This window comes from Parasteatoda tepidariorum, chromosome 10 (assembly GCF_043381705.1).
Source record: "Parasteatoda tepidariorum isolate YZ-2023 chromosome 10, CAS_Ptep_4.0, whole genome shotgun sequence".
Classification (NCBI taxonomy): domain Eukaryota; kingdom Metazoa; phylum Arthropoda; class Arachnida; order Araneae; family Theridiidae; genus Parasteatoda; species Parasteatoda tepidariorum.
In genome coordinates, this window is record NC_092213.1 from 38,795,585 (window position 1) to 38,812,142 (window position 16,558).

The 16,558-nt window shown below is 30.2% G+C and overlaps 1 protein-coding gene across 1 annotated transcript in view; it reads right to left on the reverse strand.

The window, feature by feature from the left end:
• Window positions 1-7,613, reverse strand: part of LOC107440152 (uncharacterized) — a gene marked incomplete in the record, with an annotated part of 13,796 nt that extends 6,183 nt beyond the window's left edge. The window contains 2 exon segments of the mRNA XM_043043367.2: window positions 1,032-1,260; window positions 7,227-7,613. Coding sequence (XP_042899301.2) covers window positions 1,032-1,260; window positions 7,227-7,451 — 454 coding nt within the window.
• Between the last annotated feature and the right edge of the window lie 8,945 nt (window positions 7,614-16,558).

Below are 16,558 nucleotides of genomic sequence, written 5' to 3' on the forward strand. Positions count from 1 at the left end.
ACTATATATTAAGAGGAAACAACAATTACTGTGCTCTTGTGTGAGCTATATTGGGCTAACTATATTTATTAGTTTTAATTGCTGGAAAAACAGCTGAATATACTTAAATAATGCTATAGTAAATGAAATAGTTTAGTATAGCTGAAATATCATGGTTGAATATCCCATAGATTACACTTTAAGTGGTCACCATTTTTTAGAAGACAAAAATAAGAAACAAAATTCCCTGTATTTTCCCAGTTTGTAAAGAAAAAATCATAATTCTCTGCATTTTCCCTGTTATTTTAGGTGATTTTTAAATTCCCTGTATTTTCCAGGTTTTCCCTGTTCTCCCTGTGGAGTGGCAACCCTGTTAGAGAGAAACTTCAGAGGGTGGAATGAGGACTTCAATACTTTCGCTCTGCGGAAAATTAAATTCCTCATAAAATATTTTAATTTGTACAAAAAATATTTTCCGCTGAAATTAGCGAGAAAAACGGAAAAATCTGAAAAAAAGCGGAAATCCGCGAAAGAATCACATCACTGAAATAGGATGTCGTTTTACAAAGGCGACATTTTTACACTAAAGTGTTCCTAATATTGTTTCCAAATACTCAATTCTCAATATATACGGCTATCAATGTTCAACTTCGAGGTCTTATAATTTTGAACCCGACCCAGAAGACAAAGGGTATTCCTGGATCAGGCATTAAGACAAACTAGCCTTCATGGAGAGCTTTAAGATAGAAATAACCAAGATTTGCGTTGTATCGGGAGGAAAACCACAAAAACCTCCCCCGTTTATTCCGATGGCAAAGAGATTCTAACTCAGGATCTGTCAACCATTGAGGATATTTTACGTCACCACCGTGGCCCGTGCGAGCCAGGAGCAAAACTCGTATTCTTCCTGAACTATTTGAAAATGTGGCTTATTATTATATTACTCCAAGCCCTTTAGTTGAATGTAGTAGTCAGTTTATAATACATTACTCCAGCTTAGTGTTTAACAAACAATTACGTTTCGACAGCAACGGATATTTCACAAGCCATACCTAGATCTATTTCTCCATTTTCATTACTGGGAGTGAGGTTATATCCCAGACAGTTGAGTTCTTTGACAAAATCTTGAAATCTGTTGCAGGACTTGAGAGCAGACATGACACCGTCATCTGTGGACTGATGACGAGAATTGTTTTTGATCAGCCCACCACCCCTCAGTCTCTCTCTTCGTCTTCTTTGGCGCTCTGCCTCGTTCAAGAGCCTTCTCAGTTTTGACTGAGCCTAAAATTATCAAAAAATCACAAACATATTAATATTTTTTTTTAAAAAAAATCAGATAAAGTTTTATAAGTGCTAACTCGTACTGTGGTGGAAGACAATAAAAGCCGCTGTTATGTTTTAATGTATAGGCCTATATTGTCCAAAAGAACTGCTCTGTTTATCACTATGCAGGGGTCTGTCCAGACATTTTGTGAAAGGTCCGTTTTTGTAAAATTGTGAAAAAATTACTCGTAATTTGTGCATATAAAATAAAAGTTAAGTCACATTCTTTCAACCAGGGTCCATTTCTGTGAATTTGTGCAAATAGGGTCCGTTATTGCAAAAAAAAAAAAAAACTTTTTCAATGAGTTTTTAAATTGTAAAGACATACAAGATCATGCTCAACACTGTAAAATTATAATTTAAAAAATTAAATTTTAAAACATGGACAGTAAATTTAGCTACTAAATTAGCGATGCAACATACAAATATTTGGTATTTAGCCTACACTACTGAAGGCAGAATATTCATTTCGGACGAATAAAGGAAGAAGCGTCTGCCGAAAACAAAATTTAGTTCGTTTACATCTGTCTTTCTTTCACCCACCCCTTCCTGGGACGAATTTATTCGATTAACAAAACAATAATGAAGATAAACAAATTTGTGAAGGGTCCGATTAAAAGATAAAATATTTTGTGAAGGGTCCGTTTTTATGAAAAGATATTTTGTGAAGGTTCCGATTTTATGAAAAGATATTTTGTGAAGGGTCCGTTAACGGACCCAAATTTCTTCTTAACAGACCCCTGCTATGATTAAATAGTTCAAACATATGTATAAAAAAATGCTATAGATAGACAGTTGTGCTCATCATATTCCCGTAATCAATAGCATACACATAACCTCATTTTCACCATACAAGCTCAGCTTAAGTTATCTCTCATATTTTTGAGGTGATACTTCTTATGCGACTTTCAACAAGGTTGCGTTAAACGTTTAACGCTACATTTTTATTGGCCGGGAAATCACGTGGTAGGATCCAGTTTTTCCTCATTATTTTCATGTTGTTTTGGTTCTCACTAGCATAAAAATAATAAAAGTCATAAAAGTATTGTTTTTCTATAAATATTTTTTTAGTTTGTTTTGATACACATATAATTTAATAGGGTAGTATTTTTTATTTTCAAATTTAGTGGATAACAATTGTAAAAAATGAGTGAAAACAATCCCACGGACAATGCGACGGATTTAAGGTTATGTCAAGGTACGTCTCTTGTGAATATCAATTGATTGTTAGGTTTTCTCTTCTGAAATTACATTATGACGCATTCACATACATTATTAATACAAATACATTTTCCAGGGCGAGACGATGAGGCAACCACAAGCACTTCCACTGGTTCAAGAGGTCCACGAGGGAAAAATGCACAATATTACCGTGATTACAGAGCACGGAAGCGAGCGGAGCAGGAAAAAGAGTCGTTGAATAGAACTAGTGATCCTTCTACGACTGCTGATTCTTCTACAATTAACGTCGCAGGTTGCGAAGTTTAACTTCTTCCGCGCGGAGGGACTCAACGCACTATTTTTTTTTTACATTATGCTTTTATCACCCAGCTGCATATAACTACACAGTCAGAACTCAATGATCATCTATCCACATGAATAACCCTTTACTTCATTTGTATACCACCACCTACCTCATCGAAACAACACAAAGTTCAAGCTAAAGAGGAATGGGAAAAGGGCCGCAAACGGCCTCAGGTACCCAGCTGTTTTATACAGTTCAGTTCAGACAATTGTACTTCTAAGTATTAGCGAAAATGTATAACTTTTATTTAAATCTTGCGATAGCTTTTTTCAATATTTCCTAACAATCATACAGGCTAGCCTCTGTTTGCTATCATATTTGCTCGCGATGAATCGCCAATTTTTAAATCTCAATGGAATTTTTCTGAACTAAAGAATATTTTAATCTACTGTAAAATATAGAATCTATTTTGACGTCATGGTAACGACATTTGAAAAAAGTATCCTAGAAATATATCGTGAATACAATTTCTTACGATTAAATACAAATGTACGATAATATCTCGCTCATTATCGATGACCGTATATCCCGAACACGATTATTTCGCGATCTAAAACGATAATGATAATTATAGGACATGGTAATATGGCGATTGTACTTGATATTGATAAACATCGAATACGATTAGTCGCAAACACTATCGAGGGGCCGGGATAGCCTGGTCGGTAGGGCGCTAGTCCCATGTCCAAGAGGTTGTGGGTTCGATCCTCGCCGGCCGAAGACTCCCCGTGTAGTAAATGGGGATTGATGCCTGTTAAATCTGTCAAGTCTCAAAGTCCTCCATGTTTCCCTAACAAATCAATACCTCTGGGTGTCCAGGAGTTGAACATTAGTAGTCGTAAGCCCTAGGAATTGGATCGGTTGTTCAACGACGGTTATAAAATAAAATGAAAACACTATCGATATTATATTATAATCGATAATTATCAGAAGGGGATAAAGCTTACGCTTCTCAATGAGTCACCCAGGTTCGAATGGCAGCGGAGGCTGGTTGATATACGAATTCTACTCCCGGCACCGTCCACAGTGCTGACGTAAAATATCCTCAGTAAAATGTCAATATCAGGGGCAGACGAATCATGGGTTAGAATCTTCTTGACGTCGGGTTAAACGTGGGAGGTTTTCCTCTCCGCGTAACGCAAATGGGAGTTAGTTCCTCCCAATGCTTTATCCAGAAGTTTCCGTGTCTTCTGGGATTGGTTTAAAATTACGAGGGTAAAGAATTGAACACTGATAGTCGTAAACTCAGAATTGGATCGGCTGTTCAATGCCGGTTACAAAATAAAATAAAACATTATCGATAACACCAATTATCGAATACGATATTTTCGCGAGTGACGACAAATTTCGTTTAGATAACAAAAATATTGACCAATGTAAAAATAATACAAATTAGTTTAATTGAAACTTTCAATAATACCCGACGATATCTAACTCCGATCTCGCCCAGACCCTAGTATCAACTTCCTTATAAATCAATAAGTAGTAAAATACAATAAAAAAATTCGGCAAAAATAACCCTATTAAGCAAAAACATTTAAAAGAAAATGATACAAATCTAAATTCAAATTTTAAATTCAGTTTTTTTATAAATGTATAATTCTATGATGAATATAATATGAAAAATGAAATAATTCTATGAAAAAAGGGAATAATTTAAACATAATTCTCTTATTTGTTTATATTATGAATAATAAAAAATAGTAAATAGTTATTAATTTTTTGGCATGGATATTAATTTATTTAATTAATTTATTAACGAAGATTATCATTGTATAAACGGATTTTATAATTGAGTGCGAAGATTTTTCAATTCGCTTAAAAAGTTCAGGAAATGTGGCGAAATAATCAAAAAATAAATTAACACTAGGGTGTCCAAACTTTGGATCACTCTCCTGACCAAACTATAGGGTCTATATTTCCCAGATTGCGGCTACCCTCTCTATTTAGGGGGTCTAAAATCCGAATCTGTCGACAGGGTATCTGCTACATTTTGGATTTTCAAATTCATGACTTTCCATGACTAATTCCCAGAATTTTTAATGACTTAACAAAGTTACTATTTTCTCTGACAAAAACACAAGAAATTTAAAAAAGCATTATAATAATACGAATTGAAATGATCGGTATAACCAAAACTGTTATATTCTGTATCGTCATATTTAAAGATATTAAATTAAAAAAAAAANAAAAAAAAAAAAAAAAAAAAAAAAAAAAAAAAAAAAAAAAAAAAAAAAAAAAAACAGAGTAAAGAAAGAGTTGAAGCGATAAAATAGTCGAAAAAAATACAAAAGAAAATAATTTTTTTCTGCAGAATTATATTCTAAAGATACTTTTCTTGTTCGTCCCAAAGGAAAGAAATACTCCTGATTTTTCTGTTCTCATTTCGGAATTTAAAAAAATTCGCCAATGTCTGGCTTGCTTCAGCAAGAATTTTAAATTGATAAAATCAAAAATAAATAATAACAAAAATTTTGAAATCACAGAAGTTTAAAAGATAATTCGCTCTAAAAATGGTGTTTTTTCTTTCATTTAAAACATGATAAAAACATTTTACATTTTAATAAATTGGATTTAATGTGGATTACAATTTATTACAAATTCAGATATTCGGAACACCATGAAATGGGAGGGTATTTTTAAATTCCATTTTAAAAGTTTGATTTTTTGGCGACCTAAATCAATGACTTTCCATGATTTTCTTTAAAAAAAATAGTTAAAATCATGACATTTCATGACAAATTTTGTTCAAAACCGAAATTCATGACTTTCCATGATTTTTCATGACTTTCCAGGTGAGCGGATACCCCAGACAAAGTACGTTTCTGTGTCTGATTTCGTAACTTAAAATATCGTCTGCACAAGTTAATTACCATATTTGAGATAAACACCCTCAAACCATTAAGATGGAGTCCTAGAACATGAAGATCCGATCATTAGATCAAAAATTATTCAAGGTGATTCGTTTTTTTATTTTGCGCATTATTACTATCCGTAACAAAAAATCGGCTCGTCCTTTTCCTGTTGCGTCCATTTCATAATTATAACTTTTTTTCATATTTAATTTTGCAATGATTAGAATTAACATAAATCAATTTCAGCAAAGAAAACCTATAACTTCTCGCAACAGACGAAATGTGCCTGAATTTCTTAAAATTTAAAAATAGATTAGAACTTATTGAAAATTTTATAATAAAATAGTTATATGACAACATTTAAATTAATGTTTTTTATTTTTAATTAATTGATGAGCTTATCTTATTCAATTTCAGTAATCAAAAAAGTGTAGCGAATAACGAGTCCCCTCCCCCGGAAAAAAAAGAGAAAAGGAACAACGCTGACCCCGATGCGTTGAGGATTAACAAAAATCTTGTATCAATAGTTTTTTATTTATCTAAAAATATTAAACTGAAAGACTTTATTTCAAAGACTTTGAATGGCGCTTTTTTAAATTTAAGAACCCATTCATACAAATAAAAATACAATATAAATTTTGATTTGCGGGGAAAAAGTTTTACACTTAAAACATTATTTCGAAAAAAAATTCTAATTCTTGCGTTTTCATGTCTCCTCCCCTCCCCCCCAAAAAAAAGAAAGGGGACAACGCTGACCACGATGCGTTGAGGGTTAAATAAATCTTGTATCGATAGCTTTTTATTTATCTAAAAATATTAAACTTGAAGACTTCATTTCAAAGACTTACAGAGACGCTTTCTTAAATTTAAGGATAAATTCGTATAAACATAAATACATTATAAATTTTGATTTGCGGGGGGGGGGACTTCAGTTCAACAATTAAAACATTATTTCGAGAAGAAAAAAAATTTAACTCTTATCCTTTAAAATTTTAAAATAAGGATGATTAAATTTTGCACTAAAGCTTGTGAATTTACCTAACAGTTTAGAGGTTTTTTAATATTTCTGAATTTTTTTTTACTTTCGAAGTATATTATTCATTTTATACATTTTTTTCAATGAAGACATGTAAAAAAAAAGATGATACTATTATACTGATACTGTAATTAAAAATTATATAATATAATTAATACTAATTTAGTTAATACTATTTTTCGTACATTTCTAAAAAAATTTACTGTTACATAATTTAACCATAATTTTATTTTCATTTAAAAGTTAAATAAAAAAGAATGGAAAATGGAATGAACAACCCAAAAATAAAAAAGAATGAACGCTCGTAGAAGAATTTATTACCACTCACTAAACGTATAAAAGTAATTTTTAAATTCCTCTTATTTGTTGAACGCAACTGAAATAACAATGTAAACTCCTTCCTTCATTTGCAAACCCATCACTATACGCAATGCACGAATCTAGTCTAGAATGTGCCATGCAAAAGAGAGGAGAGAAATATATAAAGCAACAAAAAAAAGTACGTCACCTTTTTCAATTCTTCCTCCAAACATCGTATTTGGAAGTCTGCTTTTTCGTCTACTTTCCCATCATTTTTCAACTTATTTAGTTTACTCATTTGTGATTCTAAGCTTATTATTTGGGCTCTGGTTGCCTCTTGTGCGGGGCTTGCGGCCTGTTTAGGGGCACGGGCCCCATCATCATCAGAAGGGTCAAAGATTTCTTTTTTAACGGCTCGCCTTTTCCTATCCATTGCTAAAGACGTACGCTTTTGTACGTGTGCGCCGGTCCTTAGAAGTACGTGTGGAGTGAGTCACGTGGTATTTTCTCCCCTGAGATCGACCGGTCCTGCGTACGCATGTCACCTACTACCCCCACCTCCACTCCATCCTCCCCCTCCGACTGCAGTGTACGTTGCCACGCGTATTGGAGGAAACCGCTGCTTGTTTTTCGTCGGTACAGAGAATAATCGATTGAAGTCTGGCGAAGAGTTTATTAGAAGCTCCGGTTTATATTCTGGCTTAGTGAAAATTGAGAAATAATTGTTATTCATTGGAAGATTTTTCCTGTTTTTTCTCTCCTTAAAAATAAAGAGAGATTAACCGATTTTATTTCTAGTATGGAGATTTGATTGCTTTTAAAATTATCGATGGTTTAAAGAGATGTAGATTTAAATAAACGTTTTGTATTGTTCTTTTTGTGAAGATGTAAAAGTTCCCAGCTATTAATCGCTATCGTTACGTTATTAAACAACACAGTAGAGTAATTTATTTATTGAGCTCAAGACCGTACTCTGGTGGGGGAGGGGGGGGGAAATTGTCTCATTGTCCTGTTAAAACTCCTTGCAAAAAGTGTAGTGATTTAAATTAATTCTTGATTTAAAAAATGCTGCAGACGATTCCTTTAAAATAAAATTAATAAGGACATAGGCCAGTAGAAGGCGTTTAGTTTTCAGGGAGAGGAACACAAAAAAAGTTATAATATTTTAACAAGCTTATGAAACTAGAATCTAAGTGTAAACTAAAATTTTCCAAAAGAAGCTTTTCCAATGCCAGGGTTCGTAGTTGTCCTGATATTTCTGATGAAAAATATTTTGTCCTGATTTTTAGCTTTTTGTTCTGCTATTCTTGATTTTTGTGTGTATTTAGAAGCATCCCATTTTCTAAGAATACAACTGCGAATTTTTTTAAAAAATTGATCGGAAATATCAACAAAAAAAAAATCGGATTTTTGATCCAACATTGTTTTTAATTTAATTAATAATGCTAGAAGAATTTGCGAAATTCGATGGTTCAAATTTAGGGACTGACTATATTTAAATTAAGGGTTCAGGCATTTAGCCTTACCCACCGAATTCATTGTTTAAACCTTTTTGGGAATACAGTTATTCTAAGGAGAAGAAAAAAATATTTAACAATTTTTTGTGTTGATGAATTCAGAGGATCCTGTGCTTATATATCATTTTAAGCAAACGCAGAAAAAAATCTTTTTGTGTAGTTGGATGAACTTTTGTAGTTTCACAATTATTGATTCGTATTTTTCATGTGATTTTAAAAATGTTCGATTCCAATTTACAATATAGTAGTAATCATATCATGAATTTTTAAATAATGAATTGAAGGATCATCCACTAAAATTACAAAAATGTTAAGTGGCCCGTTCTCTGCGTTTTCATTTAGAGATTATTTAAACCCTACTTTAAAGTTATTTGATTAAAAAAATATTAAACTCAATTTCAAACTTTAAATATATTTCGGTATGAAAGAATATTAATTAATTGATAATGGTTACTTTTTACTGCAAGATAAAAAAAAAAATTATGTATAAAATTTTCCATAAAATAATAAACTCTATAAAAAATTTTCCTTGCATTGGTTTAAAACTATTATGAGTTAATCAGTACTTGATAAAATTATACTGAAAGCTGTTAAAACTTTCTGTTCTAAAAAAAATAATTCTGAAATTAAAAATAGTATAGTTTATGATTATTTAGCAATAATACTTGCTTTTATTACACTTAACCCTTGTTTATGGCTCCAAGCGTAGTGAAGGTTGCCATTTTGGTTTATTTGTATCAGACCAGCTGTTAGTAAAAGGTTAAGTAGAACCAATAATACTTTTTTTTTAGTTTGCCTTTTTTGAAGATAATCTGATAAATATATTTACTGTTCAAAAAAATTTCTGATTTACTTGAAAAATATTGTCCTGATTTTTTTCTTCCTGCGATTGTCATAAAAATTAAAATGAAGCATTTTTTTTTAAATTTCTAATACGAAGTCCACAGTAAGTTTCATCGTTAGGACAAAAAAAATAAAAATAAAATAACAGTAGAAGAATTACGATATTCTTTTATGATAAAATGGTATGTTTTAACTACCACATTTTAGCAATTAAAGTTGTAATATGTTTAATTCTAAAACTGCTATTGGTGTTAAGTTTAAAATGAAGCGAAATCTAGACATTAAATATTTTGTTAGCTTTAAATTAAAATTTTTGTTTGTTAGCTTAAAGTAAACTGGATACTACTTTTTAATTTTTTATTGAATGCTACCGATTTTAATGTGTTTAAGCTATTTTTGCTTGGAGACAAAAAGTCACTTATAGTATGAAACGCACCTATTTGAAGAAAATGGCAGTACAGAGCAAAAGAAAGAAGGAAAAAAGAACAATTTTTGTTCAAATGATCGGATTTTCGCGTACTAAGTGAGCCTTAGTGCTTAAAGGAAGTGATTACAAATATGATAATTAGTTAGAGCAAACTATTAATTAAGTTACTAACTCAGTCACATAAACGTACTTTTACTTCATCTATATATACATAGTTTTAATTTCACTTTTTGTGTCTTTAGTCATATCTTTAAAACTAATTGCACAATTTAGAAAAAAAAAGAGCACCCAGTTCTGAAACTCGTTTACCCAACGAGTGAGTTTAATTTCATGTGAAAAATAATTTTTAATAATTATTTATTATTCTTGGTTATTTAATTCAATAAGGGTCGAAAAAATGTTGAATGACATACATTTGTATGAGGCATACATTTTTTATGCCATATTCCTCTATGTATTATTTTCTATCGAGAAATATAAAGCTTCGATTGTTTTCATTACATAAAAACCGAGAAAAATAAAAATTTATTATTTTTTAAAAATAATTTGAACGAAGATATATATCTAAATAAAATGGGGTGATTAATACGTAAATGTAGTTTACTTACGAGGATCTTGACTTACGCAAACGATTTAGTTAATGGTCAATAGTTTTTTTTTTCAAGGAAGCAAAAAACGATGTTTTTTTAAATTTTTTTTGAAAGTCGTCTGCTAATTTATTCTTAATTTACTAGGAAAGAAACTTGAATAAAATATTGGCAACAAAGTCATATTATAACTACTTATTAAAATAACTTATATATTTACAAATTTTTAGAATAGAATTCTTTCTTCTATTTATGTCTTGTCAATTATTCATTCATTCGACATTGAAATGTAATCATTTAAGTATAATTGTATACAATAAAATTTAAATTCTTGACTCGATACAAATAGTTCTTTAATATTAATCAAATTGTATCTGTGCATAACTATATTCGATCGTCACATATAAAGTACGAAAAATAAAAATATGTGGACTTGTGCTAACTAATAATAAAGGAATTTTAAACATAATAGTCTGCTAAAGTACAAAAAGCGACGATAGCTAATAACATATCCAGAAAACATGTAACCTTATGGAAAAATTGCGTCAGAATTTTTTTTCATTGTCACGAAAATGTACTAAAAACCTTTTTTCAATAAAGCAAAAAATTAGCAGTTTCAAACTTTTCATCCAAAAAGAATTAAAAAATAATTTTTTAAGCTTTTTTTCAAAAAAGCATTGTCACTTGGGAAAAATGGTCTCTTAGGTCCATAATGACGTCACACTAGCGATCAGATCAAATTGCATTGTCCATTAAAATTTCATGACAATGTGGATTTTAGCTGAGCATACAAGACGTTGCGAAAAGAAACCTTATAATGACCTAGATTTAAGATTATTTTCACCTTGAGATTAGCTTTATTTAAGGATTTTTTCACGCTTGAAAACCCTAAGACAACCTCGATTTTCAGGTTTTTATATGGAAGCTTGTTTTTTCCAAGGTTTTGGATTAGGGCAATGTGTGCAGAATAGAGCAGATTATCACTGATCTCGTTTTAAGGTTAGAAGGTTTACACGTAAACCGCATAACAAACCTTTTTTAGGTTTACATTAAAAGATTTTTGCTGAAAAAAACAAGCATGGGTATATTTTTTTTCCAGTTTTCCGAGAAGCGTGTGTGAGTTAAATGAAGTAATGTAAAAACTTTAAAAATTGTAACTCTTGTTTAATTAAGAATATTATAATACTATTTTTTTAACTACTTTAAAACTAAAATTTCGAAACCTAAAATTTTGTAACCAGATATTTGGAGTTATTGAAATTGAATGTGCTGTAAAGCAAAGTTAATGGAGTTAATGGAATGTGCTATAAAGCAAAGTTATTGATTCTTTTAGGGGAATCGTTACAAATCGCCACTCCACAATGCTATTATTATCGCCAATGATACTCAATTAATTTTGGTAATTAGTTATGATTATAATAAATGTCCGATGTTCGTGATATGTATGCTATAAAAATGGTATATTTTTAAAAAAAAACAAACTGTTCTACAAATAAATCTTGAGATAGTATATGAGTATTTTCTAAAATATAGANGCAGGCCATATGGCTAGATTCTTAAGTTCTGATAAAAGTTTTATGAGAGATCCATTTGCTTTAAAAATTTCTATTTTGGTTCGCTACCACGAGAAAGAATTATTTTCAAAATCCTCATAAGTTGGAGGGTATGAGCATGGGTATATGTTTTTTCCAGTTTTCCGAGAAGCGTGTGTGAGTTAAATGAAGTATTGTAAAAACTTTAAAAATTGCAACTCTTGTTTAATTAGGAATATTCTAATGCTATTTTTTTTAACTACTTTAAAACTAAAATTTCGAAACCTAAAATTTTGTAACCAGATATTTGGAGTTATTGAAATTGAATGTGCTGTAAAGCAAAGTTAATGGAGTTAATGGAATGTGCTATAAAGCAAAGTTATTGATTCTTTTTGGGGAATCGTTACAAATCGCCACTCCACAATGCTATTATTATCGCCAATGATACTTAATTAATTTTGGTAATTAGTTATGATTATAATAAATGTCCGATGTTTGTGATATATATGCTATAAAAATGGTATATTTTTTTTTAAAAAAAACTGTTCTGCAAGTAAATTTTGAGATAGTATATGAGTATTTCCTAAAATATAGACATTCACTTTTTAAAATAAGACTAGTTTCAAATGATCTGATGTAGTTTCTAATGATCTAGTTTCAAATGATTTTTAATCTGAAATGAGTTTCAAATGATTTCTGCATTACAAAAATATATATTTTTTTTAAAAAAAAACCTCTTTTCTCATTTTTAAGTATTGTGCATGTTTATTTTTCTTATGTCATTAATAATAATTACTTTTCTTCATCTAAGGGTATTTTCTTCTCTAAGGGTAATTGATTCTCACTTTCTAATTTAAAAATAGTTTTAAATGATTTCTGCATTGCAAAAATTTATAAAAATAAAACAAACATCATTTCTCATTCTTAAGTATTGTGCATGTTTATTTTTCTCATGTCATTAATAATCATAATTACTTTTTTGACATCTAAGATATTTTCAAGTGAATAAACTCTCACTTTTTAAATTAAAACTAGTTTCAAATGAATTCTACATTGAAGAAAATTATAAAGAATTTGCAAATTATCCTTCAATGCGTTAGCGATATATATTCTCTGACGTTTACATGTTTTTGACTAAGCACTCTTTAAAAATAAATAATAATAATAATTCCGTAAAAAGTTCTTTACATATTTGTGTAAAATGGGTATTTTCTACCAAATTGACGCTATATATCCTTTCTCTCTACTTAAAAGCATCTTATAACATTATTTTTTAGCATCTTTTTTTAACAGAAATTTTTAATTCTCTAACTGCATAATATTTTCTCTTTAAATGAAAATATCATAATATTCATAAAAATAATCCAAACTTTTATAGCGAAGGGTTGGGCATTAAACTAGATGCATTAAGGGTACGTAAGTGTTAACGTAAGTGTACTCACATTTAAATCTCAAATTTTGGGTTGAAATTTTAAGAAAAAAATTTTTTAGCTGCGAAAGATTCAAAAAAAAAATTGCGAGTTGTAACATAAATTTACTTCCAATGAAAGGCGCTCTGCTACTATTGACAGGTCCATAATAGTCTCCCACCTATGCGTTTATAGTTTGTCTATGGTACGAACTTCCCCCGTAGCAAAGTCTGAGGCCGTCTGCTGCTACGGAAACAAGAATAGAGCATTTCAGAGAAGGTAGATTCTCTTCATTCTAGGGCAGTGTTTCCCAAAGTGTGGTACGCATACCCCCAGGGGTACGGGAACAATTTAGCGGGGGAACACTTTCTTATGCTAAATTCTTACGACAAACGAAAATGTCAAGAAATTTTATTTAAAAACAAAGTTAATAATGAAAATTTACGATTACGTATTTTTCTATTGGCTATTTTTCGCAGAATTAACAGTTAATAATAATTGATGTCAACAGTCAGTTGTGATTTGTAACTTTTGTGCAATCTTTTTTACGGTAAAAATACATTAATTTTTTTATTAGTGGTACACAGGGTAACGAAAAATTTAGAAAGGGTACACAAAAGTCATAAGTTTGGGAAACACCGCTCTAGGGCTAACACAAAGATTCCCTTTCCTTCGCTGATCCGAGCTAAAACCTGTCCTAAACAGTGACCCACGCCCCTACTTGAAATAGTTATTCCTTGTTACCATAGTCAGCGCTACGGGTCCACACGAATAGCTAGGTGAGTTCTTACTTTGGACAAACTATACACTAACCCCGTTGAGACATTAGTTCGCTTAAACTATACTCATTATTGGTTATTAAATAGCAATAAAATCGAACTTGACTATTAAATTGTGTAATTAAAAAATATTCATACATATTTTTAATGTCTTCTATTGTTAAAAACGGTGAATAAAAATAGGCACTTGCAATTAAAATTAAAAAGCTATTTTTCCATCATTAAAACATTGTTTTTTAATTTGCTACTTAACAAACTAGTGTTTAGTCTTGTTAGTATGCTTGAAAGTTTAACACTGTTATGCCGTTCTGCCAGAATTAGTTGGAAATTTTTGAGAGATAAATAAAAGAAATATTCCATTTTTTCTACTCTTCAGCATCTGATTCATCATAAGGCCTGAGAGCCCCGAGCCTCTGGGAGCCCCCTTACAGTTACGCAAAAGTTTTTTTTCTTTTTTTATTATTTTTGCATAAGAATTGTCTATTAAAATTATAAGTGCAAAAATTTAACTAAATATAATCTCAAATTTACTAATCTATCATAATTTTTCTCATGCTATGTACAATTTAAAATCATTTTGTAAACAAACAATAAGTACAGTGGGCGGAAATGCGGGGGCCCTAGGCCTTTGCCTCTCAGGCCTTGTGATAAATCCTGTGACTAATATAGGGGATCTTTATATCTATGGATAAATCAGACATTGGCAGTGGAGCCCTGACATTTTTATGTCTAACATCCCCCCCGATATCTAAATCACGGCCTGCTAGACCATTGTCTAACGTTAGCCACATCTCTCCTATCTTCAAGTCTGTGAAAATCTGATTGTCAGAACAAAAGTTATCTTAGGTATTATCTTTTTTATTTTGCGCTCTGTACAATTAAGTTTCAAAGAATGATTGCATAAAAGGCGATTTTTCTCGGTTTCTAAGTTAATTTTTAAGTCTTCTTCAATCCATTAAAAATATCTTCTTTTTCTAATATCAGCACATTTATATTTTAAAGTAAATATAAGGAAATTATTCGTAAGCTAAAATACATGCCAACGTCTTCTCCCGTTCTTTTTCTTTTTTTAAATTTTAAGTTAGCTAAGATTTAAGGTCAATTTTATCTATATTTTACTTTTTCTAAAGTGTTATTACACTATTATGATGAGAAAAAAATCTTTATTATTAAAATATCTTATTTTATGCCCAATTAAACTAAGTAACAATTAACTACAATTATAAAATTGATTTAAATTTTTATATCATTAAAATCGTTTTGTTTAAAATGTAACCTTTTTTTAAAAAAAAAATAATCATTAAATGGTTTTTAAGATACTACTAACTTAAAAGTGCTAATCATAGAATTATTTCGCTAAACTATGCATAAAATATTTAAAATTAATAATTTCTTATTGAATAAAAAATAATTCTTTAGGGGTTTAGAAAAAAGAGATTGAATAGGATTTTAAGTTTTGAAAAATTATTGATCGCCCTCCCCCTTTCTTGACGCTACCACACCAACGCTATCCTTCGTAAAGGATAGCGTTAGTCAGTGTTGCCAGGTGCTGATAACCGTTCACCCCCAGATAGCGTTGTAAAATCCCCTAAAAATTTTTAAAAAACCCCAAAATTTTTAACTTATTGTATAAGTATTAAAAAATAGTACATAAGTTAAATAATGTATAGAAAACGTTGCTTTAGTACTTTTTAATATTTTATTATCAACAAATTAATCTTTTTTACATTTCAATTGTTACATTATCTTTAATTTCTACTAAAATATTTAAGATATTTTTGTCAATACTCTTTGACTTGCACATTTTTTCATAAATATTTTATTATCAACGATATAGTCTTTTTNAACTAACTTGTAACCTTAATTGTTATCCTTTTATTAAATTTATTATTATTTAATTATGGCTGGCATTCTGTTAATTGTTTCTATTCTTCAATCAACTTAATTATTCATTATATGTTTTTATTTTAGGAGTCGCGTTAACTTCCACGTGTCTCCTCAAACCTTTAAACTGCTTTTCGTGTTCCCAATCTTTCTTGTACTTTAGTACGTACTTCTTTTTTTCTTCATCCTTTGGCATTATTTTTAAACCATGCACATTAAAAATTTTAAATAATTTGAATTCAAATTCTCCTAACGTAGTGGTTGATCGAGCTAAGTAATAACCTACTACATTCAACAAAGGGGTAAAGGTCTAAAATTATATCTTAATCTTTTTGTTTTGATTTAACATATTGATTTTCATATTACCATCTCACACATTCAGTTATAGAATTTGATATTAGAAGGTAACCAAAATGAAACTAGTAAAATTCCTAAATAACCCTAAAACAAACCCCTAAAAACTAATTCCCCTAAAATACCCACTGAAAATAAAAAATCCCCCTAAATTTAGGGGGAAAACCCCTAATCTGGCAACCCTGGCGTTACTCGTTGGTGTTCACAT